The sequence below is a fragment of the Athene noctua genome, chromosome 1 (assembly GCF_965140245.1).
Source record: "Athene noctua chromosome 1, bAthNoc1.hap1.1, whole genome shotgun sequence".
NCBI classification, from domain to species: domain Eukaryota; kingdom Metazoa; phylum Chordata; class Aves; order Strigiformes; family Strigidae; genus Athene; species Athene noctua.
This window is the reverse complement of record NC_134037.1, coordinates 85,871,245-85,893,908: the sequence shown is the minus strand read 5'-3', so window position 1 is coordinate 85,893,908 and position 22,664 is coordinate 85,871,245. Positions and strand designations below refer to the sequence as shown.

General features: G+C 38.7%; 1 protein-coding gene across 17 annotated transcripts in view; it reads right to left on the bottom strand.

Moving 5' to 3' along the window:
• Window positions 1-551: 551 nt before the first annotated feature.
• The window catches only part of ACTN2 (actinin alpha 2), a 71,658-nt gene continuing 49,545 nt past the window's right edge, over window positions 552-22,664 (bottom strand). For 7 of the 17 annotated variants that reach the window (XM_074896801.1, XM_074896800.1, XM_074896803.1 and 4 more), the window contains 10 exons: window positions 21,550-21,700; window positions 15,813-15,921; window positions 14,835-14,975; window positions 14,267-14,449; window positions 12,991-13,125; window positions 12,339-12,518; window positions 11,827-11,973; window positions 5,567-5,644; window positions 3,287-3,445; window positions 552-1,905 (listed from right to left, as the gene is read on the bottom strand). In XM_074896801.1, coding sequence (XP_074752902.1) covers window positions 1,747-1,905; window positions 3,287-3,445; window positions 5,567-5,644; window positions 11,827-11,973; window positions 12,339-12,518; window positions 12,991-13,125; window positions 14,267-14,449; window positions 14,835-14,975; window positions 15,813-15,921; window positions 21,550-21,700 — 1,442 coding nt within the window. In that variant the 3' untranslated portion in view covers window positions 552-1,746. Of the gene's footprint in view, window positions 1,906-3,286; window positions 3,446-4,344; window positions 4,411-5,566; window positions 5,645-11,826; window positions 11,974-12,338; window positions 12,519-12,990; window positions 13,126-14,266; window positions 14,450-14,834; window positions 14,976-15,812; window positions 15,922-21,549; window positions 21,701-22,664 lie in introns of all 17 variants that reach the window. The other 10 variants (XM_074896805.1, XM_074896804.1, XM_074896806.1 and 7 more) reach the window with 7 other exon arrangements.

The following is a 22,664-nucleotide window of genomic DNA, read 5'->3' as shown; positions in this document are numbered from 1 at the left end:
TTTGTACACAAGATGGAGGAGGAAGAAGTGTTTGGTCACTGCCTGTCTCCTCTGGGATCATTTTGAAATTGCTCCCACCACATGCACCTTACCTGCAGGATGCCTATTTAGGACTGAAATCACACAGATTTGTAATGCTTCTGATTCATAGATTTCAAAGCAAAGGCCAGTGATGCATCACTGCATGCTTAACTTCAGCTTTTTTGCACGTGAAGAAGAAGATACAGAAAAGTTAAGGCTGTCTTCAAAAGCACTAGTGCCTAAGACCACTGAAATCAATCTAAACTAGGAGTCTGACAAGCTATGGGCATCTGTGCTCAGGTGACGTAAATGGAAACTCTGTTCTGCGCATTCTGATCTCAGTCTTACTTCATGAAGCCACACCTGCACCTCCAGCATGTAGCGGCTGTTGTTCATGCAAACACAGTGTATAGAAATGCATAATATACTTTTTTGAACTTCTACTTTTAGCAGACTGAAACCTCCTTTAATGTTCAGAAAAGTTTCCAGTTCTTAGAGGGAACCACTAGATGATTGCCAATGACAGAGTCTTATAAGGTTTTGAAAAGCAGACTTTATTTAATAGGCACATCATTGCTTTAATAGCACTGGGCTGCACAGCTCACGTCACCATTTGTAAGTGGTTTTGTTTGATTACATTGCATTTCCTCAGTGTCGGTAGGATTCAAGTAAAAAAGTTACTGCATTTACTTCTCTATTATTTCTCAAGATGGAAAAAAAACAGTAAACAACTAGCGCACAGAAGCATAATACAGACAGAACTGCCTGCGATCCAGTAGAAGTCAAGACAAGCTGAAATCTGAGCACTGAACAGTTAAAGCTGCAAGACAACCACACTACGTATGCTCAGATGGGATTTTGCAATATGCAGGGTAGAGATGAACGTTGCTCACTAATACAACAAGGGACCGGCTTTCTTATACTGAAGAACACAGACTGTCCAACACAGACAAGAATGAGGGTTTTAAAACAAAACAGCTCACGTGAAATTAGCTTCCATATTATTTCTGATTATAAAAGTTCTACTCCCTCAGCTGTAAAAGTTAAAGGCCTAAAAGAAAAGTACTGCTTACAGAACTCTAAATCTGCAATTTAATCAGCTTTTTAGCTTTTCCCCCCTATATTACAACTCTGTGTGATAAGATAAAACCATCTTTAGGAGATGAAAACATAGCATTCTGGATTATTTTCAAAATTAAGTAGTTTACTTGGTTGATATATTTCTTCCCTGAAAAATTGAATTTTAATCTTTTATTAAATTCCACCAGTAGAAGCATACAAAATCAGAAAGCATTAGAGGGAAATAATATTGTTCTATGAAATAAAAAAGCATGACATAACATAGTTTCATGAACATTGTAAAAGAAGCACATATGACATTGAAACATTTTGTAAATGGTGAAATATTCTGTGAGTTTCAATGTTCTTAGGTTTTACATTCTATTTTCTGAATGGATATTTCCAAAGTTAAAATCTTGTGATTTTTTTTTTATATTTTCTAGCATTGCATTGGACAGACAACCTAAAACCAACAACGCAAAACCTCTAGTGAGCAGCACACTTTAATATACACTATTAACTTTCGCTACTAGCACTTTACACTGACGGTACCTATTGTATTTGTAAAACTCATTTTTAAATCAGCTTGTCAAAGCTTTTGAGAAGCAACCTGGGCAATTAGGTGGGTATTTTTAGTGTCTACAATGAATACGGTCAGTTACAGAATCAGAGGTCACTCTCTCCATACAGTGCTGACGAAAAAGAGGTGTAATCCAGAGCCCCAGGAACAGAACCTGGGCCGGTGTATGGAGGCATTCTCTTAATGCAGTACTGAGCCTGCTCAGGAGGCAGCTCTCGACGTAACTCGTCTGCCAGGATATAAGGCTGTGAGGGGAGAAAAGATTGACAAATTTGGTATGTATTCTTCAAAGAATATATTAATAAAATACATTTATTTTCTGTGGCTGTGTCTAATAAACTTGGACATCTTGCCTATTATTCCGAGACCAAATATTTTCCTTGGTAAATTCCATCCCTAATGATGAGTTGAAGGGGATAATCCTACCAACCAACTGATGAGGTCAAAATCCAGTCTCAGGATATGTGACTGTGTATGTTAGATACCGAGCACTGTGCAGCCATGGGTACGCTGCTACTGATACAGGTAATCCATGGATAGCTAGTCCGTATCTCTGAAGGGCACTACTGCCCCTTCTGCAGTGACAGGACAGACACATTTTCAGTTAGATCTCTGTTAGTTTCAAGGTCCTAATATATTTGTAATGAAAAATGCATTACTGCTTTTAATGGTTGGCACTTATGATATGAAGGACACCCTCTGTTAACAGACTTGACATTATTTAAAATAGCAACATAATGAAAACCATTTTTTCCTGAGACCTTGACTTTCATCTTCCACATGAATTCCTACTGAGAACATGCCTGGAATTCAAAATGCGGTCCACTGTAAGTGAGATCACAAAATCAATACAAGCAGCCAGAATGAAAAAATCCATAGAGCGAGCTTGGGCAAATAGACCCATACCACAGTGATCTCTCCTTTCTCTGGGAGAGCACAGGATTGGTTTACTGGCAGCACTTTTTATGGCCCTGACTCCTCCAGAAGCTCTTGTGTTGCCATTATCCTCCCTTTCATCTTCATACACCACTCACTCACCAGTGGATCTGGCTGTGGGGAGAAAAGTGTGCCAAATTCAGGAGCTTCCTCCATGAACCCAGTAACTAGAGGAGGCCTCCTCCCCCTGCTCCTCCTAGAACGGGGCTGTACCACACCGCACCACCCAGCTGAATGAGCTGTCAGGTCACGACGCGGCTCACAACTAGGTGTAGTCTCGTGCAACTGACCTGGGCTATGTTCCAGTGGGCCAAATTCTGCACCAAAACATCCAGACAACAGCATGCAAAGCAGAATGAGTTCCCCTCTAATCAAGGCTGTTGTGTGGAAATAACCTGAGGTACAATATATCCATGATACAGACAAACTGTCTTAAGTCTTCTCTAAGATGTCTAATTTTATGTTGGCTCTTTGTGAGACAAGGGTATACAGACCAAGCCTTGAATTCTGCACCCATTTCAGCTACAAGTCTTGGTTCCAAAGAAGAAGAAAAGGCAGGTGCTTTCTCTGAAGTCTTACAAACTGAAAAAACCCTTCACTATTACTGAAAGGCTTGTATAAAACTTTCAACAAAGAAAGGCTAAATAGGAGAACTACTGAATCCTTACAGCCAGCAGCACTATGACTGACCTTATCTGAAGCCAGGATTCTGAAGGAAGCTATCACTTGCTCAGCCGTGTCTGTGTCTGCCGTTTCTCTGGTCATGAAGTCAATGAAGGACTGGAAAGTGACGGTTCCTTGCCCATTGGGGTCAACCAGAGACATGATTCGGGCAAACTCAGCTTCACCCTTTCACAGAATCCAAAACAAAAAAAATGGTCACCGTAATATCAATCGCCAGCAGCCTGTGTCTCATGAACCAGTAGGGACCAGTGGTTACAAAGTCTTTAAAGCATCTTCCTGACTTTGGAACATAAATGTCAGTGTCAATGAAATCTGGGATCCTAAATGCCCACCCCTCATTTGTAAAAAGGACTCAGTGCTTTTGAAAAATGTATTCTTTGTCCTAAATACATAGTATGTAACTTTCAGTTAACTTTCTGCAACTTCTCCCCCCTCCAACCCTCCCTCAGTGCCTGTTTAACTTGTTTTAACTTAACAATTTTCCACCCCATCCTAAAAACATTCTAATTTAGGTACCGCACAGGGAGGTTAAACAATAGCCCAAGAAGCAATGTACTTGCAGACCCGCTGAACGAAGAAGTAAGGGAAAAATATTCTGAAAATTTCATGCCAAATATAGGACAGTTCAACTAAGGTTAACCCTTTTTTCCATAAAAAGGGTGAATTTGGGGAGGAATTTTTAGAATAAATAGGTGAAGGAAAGAAAATGCAGCCCCCAAAGGTAGTTTATGAGAATTAAACAGCATCAAACTCATTCTTCCTCATGCAGATAAAAAGGAGAAAGGAAAAAAAATTTAATAACTGTTAACTTCAACTTTTAAAGCTTCCTTAATTCAAAGACCAATGCAGCAGACCATAGAATATGGTTTTCAAGTGTCTAGTTTTACTTTTAACTTCCTTTTTAACCATTTCCAAATAGAGAAAAAGCAACGACAAAAAACTAGTATCTCTAGTGTAAATTGTATTATTAGTATTCTGTCAATTTAAATAAGCTTTAGTGTTGCTGTGGTTAATGTTAGAAGCTATAAGCAGAATCAGTTTCCATTGTTTCTTAAAATTCATACCAAATCATAACCCATCGAAATTAAGCAAGCTCTGAAATCATCGTGGTCCATCAATCCATTCTTCCTCTATTGAACAAAACAACGTAAGGAGTATAGAAGACAAGATTTGAAGAATCCAAGGTAATTTCCAGAGATGATGAGTTTAGACCATTGACATATTGGATCCAGTATATGAACAGTATTCATTGATATTGCCCAAGCAGGTCACCAGAATCATCAGTTTTAAAGGAGGAAGAAGTAACTAACATATTTCACACAGGAAACAGACATTTTGACCACAAAAAGTAACATTAGGAAAGGTCAGGGGAGAGATAAGGGAGAAGAGGAGGTGAATGAGACAAGAGTACAGATAACACAACCAGAGAAGACAAAGAGAAGGGCAAGGAGAGAAGTTTGTTACTAAACTAGTCAAAATCAGGAGATGCTCAAGCTGCCTCCCTGATATGAAATGTCTGTGCAAAATTCTGCGTGGGATGCTGTAGTGACTAAAAGTATAGTTAAAAACAGTCTGAAAATAGTGTATCACTGACTATTTCAAGTACTCTACCCCAAGGCTAAGGTAGGTGCACTACGACAGCTGTCTGCTGATATATGGGAAATAAGTACAGGGAGTTCCTTTCTGATTGCAGGCTGTCCAGACCTGGGCTACAGCAGAGAGATGTGCTTATTGGCTTAATGGATGAGACTTGCAAGACTTAGAAGGAGGTCAGTTGGAGACCTTGTGTAAGAGGATGCTGCTCATTTTCCAGGCAATAACATACCTGTGGCATTCCTCACTCAGAGCTGAGTAGACATTAAAATGGCATGATAATAAGAAGGTAAATAAAGGTTTCCTCTGTGTTGTGTTATAATGTAGTGGTTTGGAGAGGATTATGTCATCCTAAATCAGGAGAGAGCGGTAGAGAGCTTGTATTGAGTCCAGGGAAAGGAAAATTAGCAAAAGTCTGAGTGCAAAAAGCATAGGAGCTCCCCATAGCTATCTAGTGGAGTCCAAATAAAACATCTCCAACAAAGTAAAAGAAACAACGTGAAAAATCTTTGAAAAATGCATAGAAAAATATGACTCCAAGTGATGCTGACAGTCCATCTAATCCAGTTGTCTTCCCAGAGGCAGAATCTTTTCAAAGCATTATGACCAATACCTTGGAGTTTAAACCCATAATCTCTTTGGCTGTTATTACATTGGCATATCTGAAAACAGAACAGTCTCAGTTTCCTCTACCTGCAGGTCATTTCCAACCTGTCCTAGACTGATGAGGCAGGCTTTAAATTCATCAGAATGTAGATTGTCAGATTCATCCTAGCATCCCATCACAGGTCATGCATTTGGGAGGGTGAATGGAAAGAAAGAAAAATCACTGATCAGGTTAGTGGTTAGTAAAGAACATTCAACTCTTGTATTAATAACCATGTTTTTACAGAAGTTCATGGAAACATAATGTCAACATATTGCAATGAATTACATGAAAGAGTACAACTTTTGCAGTTTCATGCTTTAGGTTTTTTCTTAGTGGAAGAGGACCCTTACTTCAACTGCAGAGTTAAAATTGAGCTTCCTCTACAGATGCTTTTTCAACATTTTTGCTGATAAACCAGCTTTTATTCTGTTGAACTGCCATTTGCTTCCTTCATTTTCTGTTGTCTTACAGTGTATGTGAGATGCAGTAAAAACACCACTAAACCTTGGCAAAACATTTTTCCCTGCTCACTTACTGTTACTTCACACTTGATCTGATAATATTCCTTAACAACCAAATATGCATATCTCAAAAGAGATCAGAAGTACAAAACGATTGACTTCTTGTCTAGGTCCAAAATAAATTTATAATTGACATAACTTATTTTCAGTTATCTGTCTTCTTTAATAATCTATATGGTAAGGTTTTGCTTTGAAAACTCACTTTAAAAAGCCCCAGTGAATTCCAGGTTAAATGGCTCCTAGTAGTACCACATCAAACTGGATCATTGTTTTGAACCAATATTTCTTCCAGTTTGCAAGTCAAGAAATTCACACTAACTTCTTAAAAACAGACTGGCTCATCTTTTTCTTTCTGTTCATATAAAATATTCCCTATCAGAGGTGTACTTCAGACAGCGTTAATGTGAATACAATTAAAGAGATGTTCTAAGATGGAAAATTATTACCCTTATTGATTTTGCAGACTGACAGTTTGGAGAAGATCCAAGATTTTCTGTCTGCTACACATTTGCCTGCTAGATGAATAATTAATTTTTTAAAATTTCTATATAGCTATGCGTAACTAAAATTATAGGAGTTTTAACAAATGTACTGGGTTTATTTATTGTACTAATAGGATAAAGTGGTGCTTTATTAAGTTCATAACGCCATGTATTTTTGACATATCATGCTGTTATTATATTGACTCCCTCTGCATCAACCTCCACCAGCTCCATAAAGGGAAGATGAAAAATAACAGTGGGAAGTCAATGACAAGAGATAGAGCGAAGCTGCATTTAGTTTAAAGCTATAATCACAGTGAAGTTCTTTTCCTTTAATATTTCCATTTTATAGGATAATTCCCGCTATAAATCATTCAAAATTGTTTATTTTATCATTCTGAAAATGTTAATCTAGACTGGCTTGAAACTCAAAAACTGTCCTGGAGACAGGCTAAGGCAGGTCTCACCTGGAGTGGAGTCAGCTCATTTTACCTTATTTCTAACACCAAAGATATTACTGTGTGACTGCAAACAAAATTATATAAAAATTGGAACTAAGAGCCAAATCCTGTCCCTCCACCTCCTCTGCGGGGTGTTGGTAGAGGACTATCAGCTACATGACATACAAGGAGGGTGGGTGGTCAGTGCGTGCATGAGCTCCCTAACCAGGCACACATGGCAGCAGTAGTCATGGAACAGGTAGCGAAGGGCAGACGGGAGTGAGAGAGGCTAACACATCTACTAAGAAAACCATTTTCTTGAGGAGAGGAGTGCAGTGGTTGTGCTGAAGCTTAAAACTATCATCTGGTTAAGTGGGACTCCACAGTGAGGGTCCAAGTAGTTGTGCAATGTGCTGTCGCAGGTTCTCACGTTCTCATAGTGAATTTTTAAAATCTGCATCATATACGGCCTATATACGGGCTATAGGCCATATATGGCCTATATATGGGATAATATAATGGTATTTTGCAATCAGTGCATATATCAAGCCCATGAATGGGCTTTCTCATTGGGAAATGGCTCTTTGTATTTATTTTTGTTGTTTGCAGACCGACATTAAGCACTGAAATTAGTTTTTTAAAGCATATAAATAACTTTGCCTTGTTCATCTTTTCCCACCAATACAAAATAAAACACTGAAATTCCCCTTCATGTTTCATTATTAGTCCCCAGAAATCTTTTCCTTTCTGATTTATATGTGGCCATATAAAACAAATGAGCTTTTGAGTCAAAGTAATCTATTCTTAAATATGTCCTTCAGTTTCCTGAATGCTAACTGACCTGATCATGTGGTTCTTTTAATAGGGAGCCGTTGTTTTTCTGTTAGTAAAATATAGGGTGGCATGATGCCATTGTTCTGCATGCAGAGCTCCTACTGAAAATCTGTAGTTTGCACAAAAATCAATAGTAGAATATGTTAACAGCCATTAGGATATTACATGCAGAGCAGCTGCAGATATTTTATCACATACTTCGCAATCTTATTTTGAGGTTACTAAATATGCTGAATCTGAAAAAGGAATCTCTGCATAAAAAGACTTCAAAACCAGCAACTGACGACGTATCTGTGTTGGTGTCCCAATATGTCTGCATACCATAATTCAGCTATGCACCATTTTGAACACTTCTAAACTGCTTCTGTGGTGCAGACGTTGTGTCCCACTTTCTCTTTTTTTGTCTATGCAGTCACATTAAGGAAGGAAACATACCAGTGTTGCTAAAGATTTATATTTATACCTACAACCAGACTGTGCCTTCAGGCACAGCCTCCAGCAAGGAGTAGTGGGTAAGCAGCAGCATCCTCAGGAATAACCTCTGGGGTAGCAGTGGGGTACATGCCTGTTGGAAACACAAGAGCCTAGAGAGCTGCCCCCTTGCCCCAAGGGATAGGGTATTTGCTACTTGCCTTTAACAAGGATGACTTGTAATGCTTTCTGTGCTAGCACATCTCTGCTGGTGGATGCACTGAAAGAAACACAACTCTTCCTGCCCTTGCAATTCTTACATGCATGGTGCCCCCTTATGCACCGCAGTTTGCAAATCTGGGGCATGTCGCCCCCCAAAAAACCCTTATAAAATGCTGAATAGTTTTCTTTCAAATATTCAAGATTTAGAAGGCATTTAAAACAACTCACCCAATTATTTAGCTCTCTTTCAAAGGATTAACAACTGCAGAATTAAGCCCCGTAATGAATTATGAGCTGTAAAATTTTTATTTTTTTATATATTCTTCCTGGGGAAGAAGATAGGGGTTCCTTCCTCAGATTTATAAGCAAAGGAAGTTGTTTCTGGAAGCACTTTACAAAAAATTGTTAGGTTTATGTGTACCAAAATACATTCTTTAAAATGGGAAAGGGAGCTTACTCTGTATCTTAGTATTTTGCTGACATCCTCAACACACACTGAGTCAAACATTAAGATATGTCTTAAATTGGAGAAATGCCACAGAAGTCAGAGCCATAGCATACATAAGTGATTCTGTTTGTGCTTAGATATTTAAAGCCTACTCTTCAGGGACAGTATTAATTTTGGGGAACTTTTCTGGCTATTCATCATTGCAAATAGCAGTCCAATTCTTTCAGTGTATAGTTTAAACTATGTCAGGCATTCAGAAATGTTGCTAGGCGCAACAAAATTATTATATACTGCTAATTCTATCTGACATGGAGAAGCCAGTATTTTTCATGTTAATGCTCAAGTTCAGATGATCCAGTTTCATTTTCATTTCTATTTAAGATAGTCAAAACGATATAAGGATCCATTACTGCCTTCTCTATCTGAATTCCAAGTTTAGAGCATTATTTTGTGTACCCTGAAGTAACTCTGGGGCACCCTGGGTTTCCTTTATTTACCAACACTAAATATTTGAGTGTGCAAGGACATAGGAAGGATATAAAAATGAAAAACAAGCCTGCTTCTCTCAGACATGTTTGTTCAATGTCTCCTTCTAGCCTGTGTAGATTGAGTTGTGTCTGCCCATTAAATTACAGTTTAATTTAATCAGTATAAGCTTCTCTTTTATCAGTGTTTCTACTATCTGTCCCCCGCAGAAAGCCTGGCTTGATGGCTGAGTGGTTTTAGATCTTACCTTCTTTCTTTTTTTAGCTTGCATTATGCTAATAAGAACATAATTGTTGCACTGTGTCAGTGCAAAAGTCGTCCTAGAGCAGTTTCCCATGTCTGATGCTAAAGGGGAAGGAGCATACTGAAGGGGTCATATACAAAATGGTCCTTCCCTTACATGATCCTTCCAGGTATCTTTTTTAAGGCCCTTGGATTATATCTGTCATGAGGGAAGGGAAGGTCTGCAGCTAAACTTGCAGTCCAGGCCCAGGTTGTTAAGGCTATAGAAACTGATGAAGCCTCCATCTCCTTCTACTTCTGACTCAGCCACTCAGGCCTCCTGGAACAGAAGCAAGGGCAGACGGGACACTGCCTGAGCCATGACTCATTATAGCCTGGAGAAAGGAGACAGCCAGGGATAGGTAAGGATCTAGGAGCTGGGAAGCCCTTCTGTGTTGCACGTTATTGTCATAGCCTATCTCCAACCTGCCTGCAGCTGTGCGACACGAGTGCCCTCTTCCATCCTTTCCTAAGGCCTTTCTCTATTGCATCCTTTGGTACCTCAAACTCTTACTATATCTGCAAAGTCAAAAGATCCATAACAATAGGGCGGGTTGGTGTAGGATTTAGCTTCTCCCTTCAAGACCTTCTGGGGCACCAAGAGATACCTGTAGTATCTCCTCAGCCACTGAACCAGCCTCACTGCGAGCGTGGCAGAGAACTTATCTATGGACTACAAAGATACAGGGATGCTAGAAAGGGCCATCTAGTGTCAGACAGATTCAGTCACCTTGCTCCCTTATCTTTAGGGAGCTGTCAAATCTTTGTGAAAAGTCCCTGGTTTCCCTTAAAAGGGTCTCTAAAATACTGGTTGTAATTTATCCAGGCCTGGTACTCTGTCTGTTTTTAATAGCTCTAATTGCTCGGTTATCTGCTCCAGTGCATTGGGAAAGCCATTAGGTATGCTACTTCCTTCCACCCCAGGGAAATTTATCTCTGATTCTGTGATGTTATCTTCTGCTTCCTTAGAAAACCCAAAAAGGAATTATGCTGCACTAGAATCACATTCAGATTTTCCATAAAATCTGTTCCTGGTTCCTATGTAGCTAATCTTTTCTACGCACGTGGGTTTCTTCAGAAAGCAGAGGTTTGGCAATTCTGCTTTTCCCCCTAAACAGTTAAGGATATTCTAAAGAATATTTAGCAAGCCATGATTGTCAGCATCCAATGCACATCAAGTATAGACCTAGGTATGGGTAACCATTTTGAGCAGAGCTGGGCAAACATAATGTCCGTGAAAAGAAAGTGGCATTTTGCTATAGCCTGAAATGATTTGAAGGAGCTGACTCATGTGATAACAGACTATAAGTCGGGGTTTAAGCACAGTGTGCTAACTACAGGAACCTGTACTGGGAAAAAGACAATAGCCTGCTGCTGCATTATGGTAATCTTTTTTCAGTATCTGAAATGTGAACTTGGTTTTAAAGGTGGGTTCATGTGAGCACAGAGCCAGCAGAGCTAACTTGTGTACAGATCATTATCCAATTGGGAATGTCATATCCCTGTCTGCATGCATTTTGCTGTTGTGTCTATTAATAGCTGTCTTTTTAACCCTCTATCCAAGAATACTTGTGTAACACACAGGAGGCATGAGTTAAGTTTCTTCACAACAGTGTCTTCATTCCTAGTTTTTATTCATCCATGATTAGGTAACCGAAAAAAACAGCCTCTTATTTCCCACACACAGCCAGAAAAATATTTTCCTTGACAGCTATCAGTGCCCCAACATTGTATATTCCCTACAAACCTATTTCTAGGGGGACAAATTATGATTCAAAGCAAACAAATAACTGTAATCCAGATTATAGCTAAATTTAATGAGATGGAAGCTGCTGGCAAGTACATAGATCATGCTGCACTGCCTTAAAATAAAGGGCCAAGTTATTTTCCAAAACATGGATTTATCTAGTCCTGCCTGTTATTTGAGCAAATACTTAACCATACTAGCAGAACTATAATTTTGCATTACATTTAAAAATTAATCTTTAACATATCTGTACAATGCTATGATTTCGTAAGGCTCTAGATTCTTTGTTAACTGATCTTTTTCGCTGTTTTAAAAAACGCCCATTGATACTGCATTTGCAGTTTTTAAAAATGTTTACATTTGGAATGAAAAGAAACTTGCTTTTGGGAACTATAAATATTGCTAGTTAAGAGAAAGCAGGAGTACTGTACCCTGTCAAAATGATTGAATGATGCTCTGAAGTCATTCATTTGTTCCTGGGTGATACCCTTGGCATCTCTTGTGAGGATCTGAGTCTCAACCTCATTGATAGTTCGAGCAATGGTGGTAAGTAGGAGCTCCCATCCAACACGGATGTGCTATGAGAGAGAAAATACTCATTTATTAAAGAATCAAATATATTCTTCTAAGAGTATAAAAGTTACAGTAAGCAAAAAATCAGCTTTAAATATTTATGTGATACCTTTTCCATACCACTAACCCTGTATTATGACCAAGGATCATTAAAAATAAAAATGGCCTTCAGACAAATATGAAACTTGATTTTAAATGGGTACTTTCTCACTAAAGGTAAAAATAAGTGAAAATAAAATGAGTTTTATGAGATTATCAGAAAGTCTGCCAAATTCCATCCTCTGTTGCAGTCTCTTCAGATCAGGGAAGATAGTATATGGCAGAAGAAGGCAGAATAAACTAACAAGTACAAAAGGGAGTAAATGGCTACCTCCATAGTATAGTTGGTGTGCTTGTTGTCAAACACCAGGGCTTCTTGTATAAGCTGATGATCTCCTTCCAGTTTGTCAATGTTGTGTTTATAATTAATGATATTGTGCTCATATTGCTTCAGCTGATTCATCTGGTCCTCCAAAGGCCCTGTCATTTCAATAGAGCTGCGGGCAATTTCCTGTCAAAAGAAACAAAGACACCCCCCCACCCCACAAAATTTAAGCTTCACATTTGCTAATTTGACCAACATGTAATATTTTCATACTAAGAAGCAATGGTAGTAAAACCTTCATACAGTGGAGATGAGAAATTTTACTGTAGAAAACACATTTCAGAAGAAATGTGTCACATTTATTTCTGGAATTAGTATTGAGACCCCAGTGATACTGATATCTTTCCTTTCCAGAAAGCAGATGCTAAATAGTTATTGTTTAGTGATTGGTTCTTCAAAGCTACATCTCCTGCTCACCAAGATACCACTTGTACAAGCTTCCACAGTTTTAAAAATCACCTTAACAGGTGCTAAATACTTCGGGATCAGACAGCTGGTGAACTATCATGGAGATTGCTGTTGTCCTGTATATAAAGCAGAGATTAAAAATTATAAACCACTTTGTTCGTCAGCTTCTGCATGAGGTCCTGACACTCACCTCCATCTTGGTCTGGATCCATGGCCCAATGACATTGGCCTGAGCAGCAAACTGGCGACGCAGGCGCTCATTGGCGTGCTGGCGGGCTAGTTCCTCCTGCAAGGATTGATCCCTCTGTGGCACCAGCTGCTTCACCTGTTACAGTGGGAAAGCACTAAGTGTGAGTAAGCACAATGGAAAATCTTAAAAATAATAGAACAAATAAATCTACAGTTACTAATTTTTCTTATCGGCCTGAAGGCCGATATCAGAAAGCCAAGTCAGAGGCATGATCACTATTTTATTTATGAATTCTGTGCTAACCTAAGAAATTGGGCAGCCTGACCAGAGAAACTGACATGGAAAGAGAAGAAATTCTCACTTCTGGCTGGATTCAAGTTCAAGACGATTATTTAACTTGAACTGCTATTAGAACAGTTACTTTGATTTTCTTTTGAAACAGGTGATTTTTCAATCTCTAAGCAACCATTTCAAGAATAGTCAGCACAAAACATTTTATTCAAGTGCAGGCATTGTGATAGGATGAGACACATTCTGTCTACCATGTATATCTGAAGGTCTCTAATATATTGCAAATGCTTTTTTTAGCTTACCCTTCTGGATTGCCCGGGGAGATCCTGAATTTAGTCCTTATTGCTTAGTTTTTATAACCCATTGAGGATGTATTCTTGTCTATGTAAGTTTATGTATTTGGAAAATTCATACATTCTACACAATCATTTACCTTTAGCATATTATCTGTCTTCATTCCTACTGAAATAAAGTTCATGTGTTTTCTCTAGGAGCCTGTCTTTAATCCCTCCCCAGTAATCTTTTAAAGTAATTGCCAATGTCAGTCTAATTGGACAGAACATTAATGGTCCCAAATATGCTAATTTTTTTACATTTGTGAAAAGCAGCAGCTGGGTAGAAGAGACACATGGAGCCACTGTTTCTACCGAGAGAAACAATACAATCATTTTTTGTTCTTTTGACAGCCCCCTCTAGCCCATCCGCTGGCTAGCCCCCAGCTCTGCACTCACCCCAACACATGCTTCTCTTGCCCTGTCAAAAAGCCAAAAAGAACATAGGTAATACTGAGTGATCGGAGCAAGGGATATTGTGAAGCAAGCCTAGCAAACATAAGGGAGAGCCTAATATACTGTAGAAAGTTCATTCTGGCATTTGATGATCTAGAATAATTTACAGATTTATTGTAAAGTTCTCTGAATATTCTCAGTATTCCTAAACTAGAATACTACATTACAATGTCCTTTATGTATTTAGCATACATTACCTTTTCCCACTTGCTACGAATCTCTTCCACGGTAACAGTGCTGTAGGGATTGCTTGCACTTATTCTCATACTGTAACTCTGAATAACTTTTTCAACTTCATTCTGGATTGACAGTATGGCCTGTCTTTCACCATCTGCCTCTGGCAAAGTAGCTTTAAATTGATCATGTGCAGAGATTAAACTCTAAAATCAGAAACAGAGAGGGAAAGCATGAAAACTTTACTGTTTCTTCCAACATCTGGAAGATCTGCTGTAAGTAAACACAGCTCCTGTCTCAGCCTCTCAAACACCCTGTCGACATTTATCTGTAGACACAGGAAATAATGCATGTAGACACATTCATGAAAGAGTCCTCATGGACTTTATCAGGACCATCACTTCTGCCATGATCTCTGGACTATGTTTTCATACCAATAAATTACCCCATTTATAATAGAACAGACATTGTCTATCACAAAGAAAATGTCAAGACAGAATCATGTCTTTTTTCTGTTCTACTCTCCAAGCAGGAAAATACTTCTTTTCTTGTTTTCCCTGACCGTAACCAAAAAAATAGCCAACCATTTACCTGAATTTCCTCTATGCTATGAACAATAAACATGTCCTGTAGGTCTTCCATAGCACCTTCCATCCAGTTGTTGAACGGAGCAGCTCTTTTGGCAAACTCCAAGTGAAGCTGATCAATTGTTTCGAGCAATTTCTCTGTCCTCTGTACAGGTTGAGAAAGGTACATTCCTTTGTTAGTAGGGCAAGACCTAATTCCACACCCATACCCACCCATGCACAAAGCCATACCTCATCTTTTCAAAAGCAATTGATTGTATTGTTGACTGATTTCACCACCTGCTTTAAGGATTCTCACTCAAGGCAATAGGACTAATTGCAGTAAAGATATTCTCATATCCAACTTGTTAAAAGGGGGGTATGCCTTGGAAGGATAACAGCTGAAATTAGTTTTTCACTGCTAATACTTTAAGTACTTTCGTTATTGCGATCTATCTGCAAATCAATTAAAATCTGTTAATCTTGCTTTAGTAAATTCTTGTAAGTATATAAAGGAGGAGTTAGACATATGTTTTCCATCTTGGCATGCGTATGTGTGACTTCTTTTCTTAAGGAACAAGGTTTTGGAAAGTATCTCAGTGCTTTGGAATACTCACTACCAAAAAATACGGTACAAAAAATGCTGGCCATTATCCTGTACCTCACCTGATTAAGCTCAGACAAGTATGAAAAGGTAAGAGCCTAATGACTTTTGTTATCCTCGCTCAACAGCAAATTCCCAAAGAGTGGTGCTATTAACACCATGCACATGCCATTTGTTGCTGCTTCAGAACTGTCCTTGGCAGCTGAGTACTGAGTACTGCTCTGAGCAATTCAATCTGTTTAAAAATGAAACCACACCAAAATGAAATAGAGATCTGAGGAAATGGTTTATTGCTGTTTGGAATGCAAAGTGAATGCTCACTGTTTCCAGATCTGAAACAATGGTTCCTTTCCCATTCCCCACCTCAGCTGAGCTGCTGATTATTGTTATATGGTTTACCTCCAGTGCCTCTCTCCTTTTCTGAGTAAGTGTTCCCAGGCTGTCCCATTGGTCACATATCTTTTGGCATCTATCATTGACACTTGCAGCATCATGGTAGTCCAGTTCACTAAGAGAGTGAAGACAAAAATCTGTGTGACTTTCTGAAAGACAGGAGCAGTTGCATTGTCCACACTCTTCCACTGGCCCTCAGTAATTCTTGCCCTCTTTTTAGCAGTATTTCTCCTCCAGGCAAGCAAGTGTTACAGTATAGACATGTGTGATATAGGCATTCAACATTTGAAGACGCACAGCACAGGAACAGGATCAACCTCCTCTGTTGTGAGAAAAATTAAGTATCCATATGTGACATCCAAGTATTAAAGACAATTAAGGTGTCTAACCATCTTTGTCTCAGCTATTCCTGTGGCACAAGCCATTTGATCTCTTGAAGACCAGAATGCTTCAGTCTGGGGTTTTATCAAGTTTCTGAAGATTGGTACACTTTTAAATTAATTGGCCTGAAAGATACCTTTCATTTTAAATAATCCAGTGATCCTTTCCAGCTTCATATGCTCTGAAATTATTTAACTGAGAAACAGACCTCAGGTTGCATTCAAAGCATAATCTCTCCCTCACAGGCCTGGCAATACCTAATAGAGGCTGCCCAAAGCTGGGGCACAAAGAACAATTTTCATCTTCCTCTCCAGGAACTCCTCAGAGAGCTACACCCTAGAACTGGCTGGTTCAGACAACAGGGATCTCCAGACCCACGTATGCCACCAGCATGAATCAGTGCACCCACAAAGGGTGTAGCAGTTAACTCTGCTTTTTCACCTGCTTAATAGGCTTGTATTATCCTGACAGAAAGCAATTTACTATTCTGCCTAAGACTGGAATAACTTTTTAAGGCTCTGTCCTGAGATTCTGCACTGAGTCTGTCTCAAATTGAATTTCTGATCTCTGTGGCAGATAATCCCCTTAGTTCTGCTGCAGCCATCATTGCCACAATAAAATACATGTGTTTGGCACTCTGGAAGCTCATTTTTATTGGTGTATCATTATCCAGTGAATTTAGCTCTTGGCTGCTCCTTGAGGACACTTTGCCCAGTACTAAACATTGCAGAAGCTGTGATTATGTGACAGCATGGCAAAATGAAGCTAAGATTTACTTTAAAGCTTGAACAAGACATTAAATGCAGATAGAATTTGTTCCCTTCTTTTGAGCATTCTTCTCTAGGCAACTTGCAAGGGGAATGTACAGATCACTCCACCAGTAACTTAGAGAGTCACAGAGGACAAAGTGAGAACAGAGGTAGCTTTCCTCTTGTGAAGCTGTAGGCCAGGGGCAGTGTTCACGCTTCCTCCTCCAAGCTCAGTCTGAGCAATCTGGTTCAGGATAAAGATGAGAAGTATGTAAACCATTCTGTTTGAAAGAGGCTTCAGATGTACTGCAATCAATTGACTGATGAAAGTGAAGAATGGTAAAACAAGTGAAAATAAAATGCCATAACAATTTTTTAAAATAACAAAACTAACCCAGAATTGTGAAAGAAGAACTGTTACATGTAAGGAAAAAGCTGCCAGCAAGTTATACTATACAAGGGCTCCTTAACTTGAAAACTTGCTTCCTTCCTTGAAGAAAGACTTTTTGTTAGTCTTCAAGGGATGCAACAAAAAGCATCTATATGTTAATTAATTTTAAGTCAGAAGCATGGAGTTTTTGATTAAACAGGCTCAGATATAGTTTGCTGTTATGAGTTTTTGGCTGGAAGTTGGGTTTTTTCATTATAGCATATTGAGATTATTAGATAATGTTTCTGTTCGATATGTGAGCTCACTAAGTGGATGGGATGTGGACATTTGTATTCTGGTCTCTTTTCGCATACTAAATCTAATATACCAGAATATGGACAGGGTATTTTACCAGATACTCCAGGTTACATCCCTGAGAGTACTGAAAATTTTATTTTTGCTTCAATGGATCACTTATCTCCTTTTGTTGATTAGGATAAGGTCAGGTGCCATTCCATGAAATTGAGTGACTGTACAAACTCTGGTCAAAGTCCTGGAAGGTAATGTGCAACGTTCCTCCACCAGCTCTGCCAGGGAGGTTCTGTCATTCCCCATAAGATCTCTGCTATCCTATTTCTTCCAGAGATATGTGCTGTGGACAAATAGGTAGGAGAATAATATTATAAAACATCTTTTAAAAAGGGCAGCCATGGGTCAAAAATCACAAATTAGTTTACCAAGTGGCATTAAACAGTGTAGCTCCACTGCCTTTCTGGGCCTGCTGTAGTTTACTTCAAATAAGTGTCTTCTATGTGTCAAAGAACATTTTTCTACTCAAAGCAGGAGCTGAGGAAGAAATATCAACTCATAGGAGATTATTTACTTGGAAATAAAACACAGGTTTACATTCCTTCTATTAATTTTTGTATCTCTCAACATTGAAGCTGTGAAGAGACTAAATTTCATGTTTTGCAAAAGTTTTGCTTATCATGCATACACAAAGTACTGCTGCACATGTGTTACAGATCTTCTAAGAGAACAATCACTTCTATTCATTTGGTTATTTGAAATCTACAGCCTTTGGAATTTAAAAATCATTAAGCTATTCCTATTGATCTTACAAGTAATTCAATCTTATCCATGAAGAGTTAAAAATTTTGACAAATTTTGTCCTGATCCAGAGAAGCACTTAAATATGAGCTCACTTTAGGAACAGTGATAGTGTCACAAAAATAACCTGCTGAGCAACATGCTCTAGTACTGCTTCAGAACCAGGCTCATGTTAAACGTGCACGTAAGCACAATTTGAGCCCAGGTTTCCATAAGCAAATAAACTCTCTGAATCAGTGTTATAGATAGTGCTCTTCTTGGCTGAAAATAAGTTGCTATACTAGAAGTGATGGATATGCAAGAAACTAGATTCCAAAAATTTTATCTTGATGACTGAATACATTGAAATGAGCACACAAGATCATAAATGAATATGGCATTTCATAGTACAGCTCACTCTAGTTCTGTTTAGCATTTGCTATGTCATAAATGGCAAATCACATTTTAGAAATGCCTTTTTCTAGCTTTGTATATAGCCCTATCCAAGTCTTGTCATGCCTCATTGCTAAGGAATATCTAAGTCTATACAGGCTGAGACATAACAACCTTACAGCAGCATCCTGGCTGGAATCATCCGCTTGCACACAAGCACAAATCCTTTATCTAAACAACACCAGTCAACAAGCTTGTGGCAACTGTAACCTTAAGCACACAGTGGACTAAACTGCTGCAGCAGAAAATATCAGAACAGGAAACTGTAACTGATGGAGTTCAAGGTCACACAGCAATTGTTCTCCTTTGAAATAGCAACATTAGGCAGCCAAGAGGTGGACTAAAATGAAACATGGAGGTCTAATGACTTGGAATTTAGACACAGACTATGATAATGATGATTTCTGTAAGGGCCTAATCCAGTGATGAAAAAAACCCAATAAAAAACACCCAGATTGACTTCTGAAACTGTAGGGTTTCTATCAGGTGACAATGCACATTTCTTAGCATTCAGGCATTTGTCAATCCTTCTTTAAAAATGTGAATGGAGAAAGAAATTAGTGGTTTTCTCCATAATTTCATTGTGCGAGGAATTATGTATAAATAATTAACATCAATATTTAAATAGAAGCTGCCCATTTGCTTGCAGCTAATCATAAAACCTGACCTTTATAACCTTTATTTCAGTGTTCTCCAAGGACATTAAGCCTGAGTCTCAATGAAAGATCAGGCACTGATAGCCCCATTATATGGAGAAGCAGAGAAATCAAAGTAGAGCATCTCTAAAACCAGTGGGTTTTCAGCACCTTTGCAGCCCAGGCCACAAATAACTTCACACAGCAAATTACTGAAACAACTGAGAAGAGACAATCCTAAAATAGACAGGATACAGTGTTCACTGGCCTCACCAGCGGTAAAGGACAGAGGGTTCAAAACACTGGTAAGCACATGCTGTGCCGTGTATACCACATTCCCAAAGTTTCTCATCACTTACAAAGCTGAAGCTGAATTAGCAATGATTAGGTGTATCAGAAACTTTCTTTAGTATAAAGAGGAACAAATAACTCAACAACAGAGATCAAGGCATGCCAGAAGATGTTTCATAAGCTCACATACTCTGTTTTTCAGACTTCTCCCACACTAACTAAAAAGCAGTACTAATTCTGACCACTGTGTTCTACTTTTCCTCCTTTAAATAATCTTGAAAAATAGGATTTTTCTTCTAATCTATTTGAATGATACAATTACTGTAAGTGCTGCTGCTATCAGGTATGAACTACGTTTTTAGACAACTCTCTGATTTTTAAATTGTTAATGAATGTGAAGCTGTCTATGAGTCATGGTCCCCCACAAAGTGAAAAGAGGGCATGTTTTTAGCACTTGATTTCTGAGTAGTAACTGTTTTGCCTATTCAAGAAGGTGAGAAACTGAAACTTGGAGAGCTGAAGCCAAGGGCAGGAATCTGAGAATTTTGATCTTGGCTCCTGTTTCAACCACTACTGCACATTTGTTCCTGTTGGCTTTGCAGATTTATACTGCTGGTGAGCAATGCATTTAAGTATGTGCCAAATTGCTAAGATCAGGAGTAGCGCCACTGATTTACAGTACAAAACCACTGCAATTAACCGCATAAGATTATAAAATCAAATGTGCTTAGCTTGGTATACACACCAAGACAACTTTACCAGAACAGGGACATCAGTATGTAACACTACAGTCCTGTCAGTGTGGGCAGAGCTTTGCTGACAAAACAGTGCTTCTCACAGGTGAATTAACAACCTTCCCACAGACATAAGCAAGCTTCACCAATAAAGCCTGCATCAACACTCAGGACTTCTGCTGCCATAAGGGTGTCCGTCAATCAGGGGCCTTGACTTTTCACATCCCTGACCTATGTAGCTGATGTCAGCAATACAGATGTAGCCTAAATGTATTGTAGAATTGTTCTCAGATTTGGTTGTGTTTTCTCTGCGCATGGTATGCTGAGAGAGCAAGCCCTGGTCCTGTGGCTAAGTCGATGGAATTGTGGGTGAAAACTCCTGCTCTCTTATAGGAGAGCTTGTGTGCTTGATTTCTTGTATCACTGTGACCGAGTTATTTAGTTTCCATGTGCCCCACTGCCCTTTCTGTAAAATGGAGGCAATGGCACTTCCAAATATAATACGAAGAGATTGTGAAAATAAGTATACTAGTGACAATTAAATCTTCAGAAATGTCAGTGCATTACCTACTACTATAGAATAGTTTAGGGATGCGAAGCCTTTTGACAGGACCAATATACTTGTGGGAAAATACTTGATTTTAAAGTGAAGATGCTTGATCTATAATTTGCATAAGTGAAATTATTTTCTAAGTTCAACTCATAGCCAGGACCTCTCAACAGACCAGATGAACTGAGAAATAACCTTCAGGGTTCACATCAACACACAATAGACTCATCAGTAGAGCTAATGCTAAAAGATTACTGTTAAGTCAATTTTAAAATGTTTGCTTTCAAATAATTTTGGTCAGTTGAATATCTATATTTGGTTGGTGGTAAGGGGGAGATGAGGGAAAGGTCTCAGTGACCAGCTCAGATAATATACTTACAAAGCTATCTCTGGAATTCTTACATTGGTACCTATGACACTATCAAATTCATTGGAAAGAGTTTATCGCAAAGTTAAATGTCAGCAGCTGCAAGCCTTTAAATGGAACATACTTCAGCTCCTGGGCAATGGCAGCGATCTGTTCCACCCTGTCCTGGTGAGCAGCCAAATCGCTCTCAAAAGCTTCATGTTTCCTTAACATGGCGCGGACTTCTGTCAGAGAAGCGGATTCATAATCCTTCTGAAGTAAGATCTGCTCTTTGCCTGAAAGGAAATTAAAATATTAGGGTTTTTTTTTTACTAATTTATTGGTTAGAATAATTGCAAATTTAGTCAACTTTTTTAACTGAGGCATGGTGAAAATCCCATGTATGAGGTGAAGTCCCACCTCCACTGAAATCAATAGCAAATTGTCAGCACAACAATGTTAATTAGAAATATATATTTTCTAAGATCTCTCAGCGATTCCTTCATTTTTGCATAGGTTCTTTATACTGGTCTAAAATAGCAAGTATTATGCCACTTGAGAAACTGGTATAAAAATCATATATTGGCAAAAACAGGACCTCTAAACCATTGTGATCAGTCTTTTATAGAGTAGACTTACAAAACCAGAAATCACACTGCTACACTCAGCTTCACTCTTACTAGTGATCTGTTATTCTTTTTCATGTTTTACCTTCAATTCATTACTCATTTCAGCACTTACAAAAAAAAAAATTAAAAAAAAAAAATACATGCGTGGCTGCCTTTTGTATCAAACACTGCATTTTAAGTGGAAAATGCCAGCCTAAGGCTAGAGAAGCAAAGAGGAAATCAGAAACTGAAATATAATTCCACAGTAGCTCCTGTATTGGACAAATGAATCTATACAGACAGCCCCTACAACTGCAACTCACCACATGGCATTACACAGCTCTGTGAATTCTAGAACCAGAAGGGACTATTGTTTCACTTGCTGTATATCAGTTTATGTGAAGTTTTTCCTACGTAACAGCCATAACGTATCACCATGACTAGTTTATACTCAGAAAACAGGCTCTCAGGGCTGATAAACACTGTAGTTTCCCTTCTAGTGTCTGCTTGGCAGCCATTTGCAGCCTTGTATGGTTCCAGCAACTGTGTTACAGGATGGACTCTGGTTTACTTTCACAGGGTGAAAAGATTCTAGCTGGAAAAAGCCAGAAGCATAGCAGAAACAGGAGGACTAGTTGTCAGGGCAAACAAC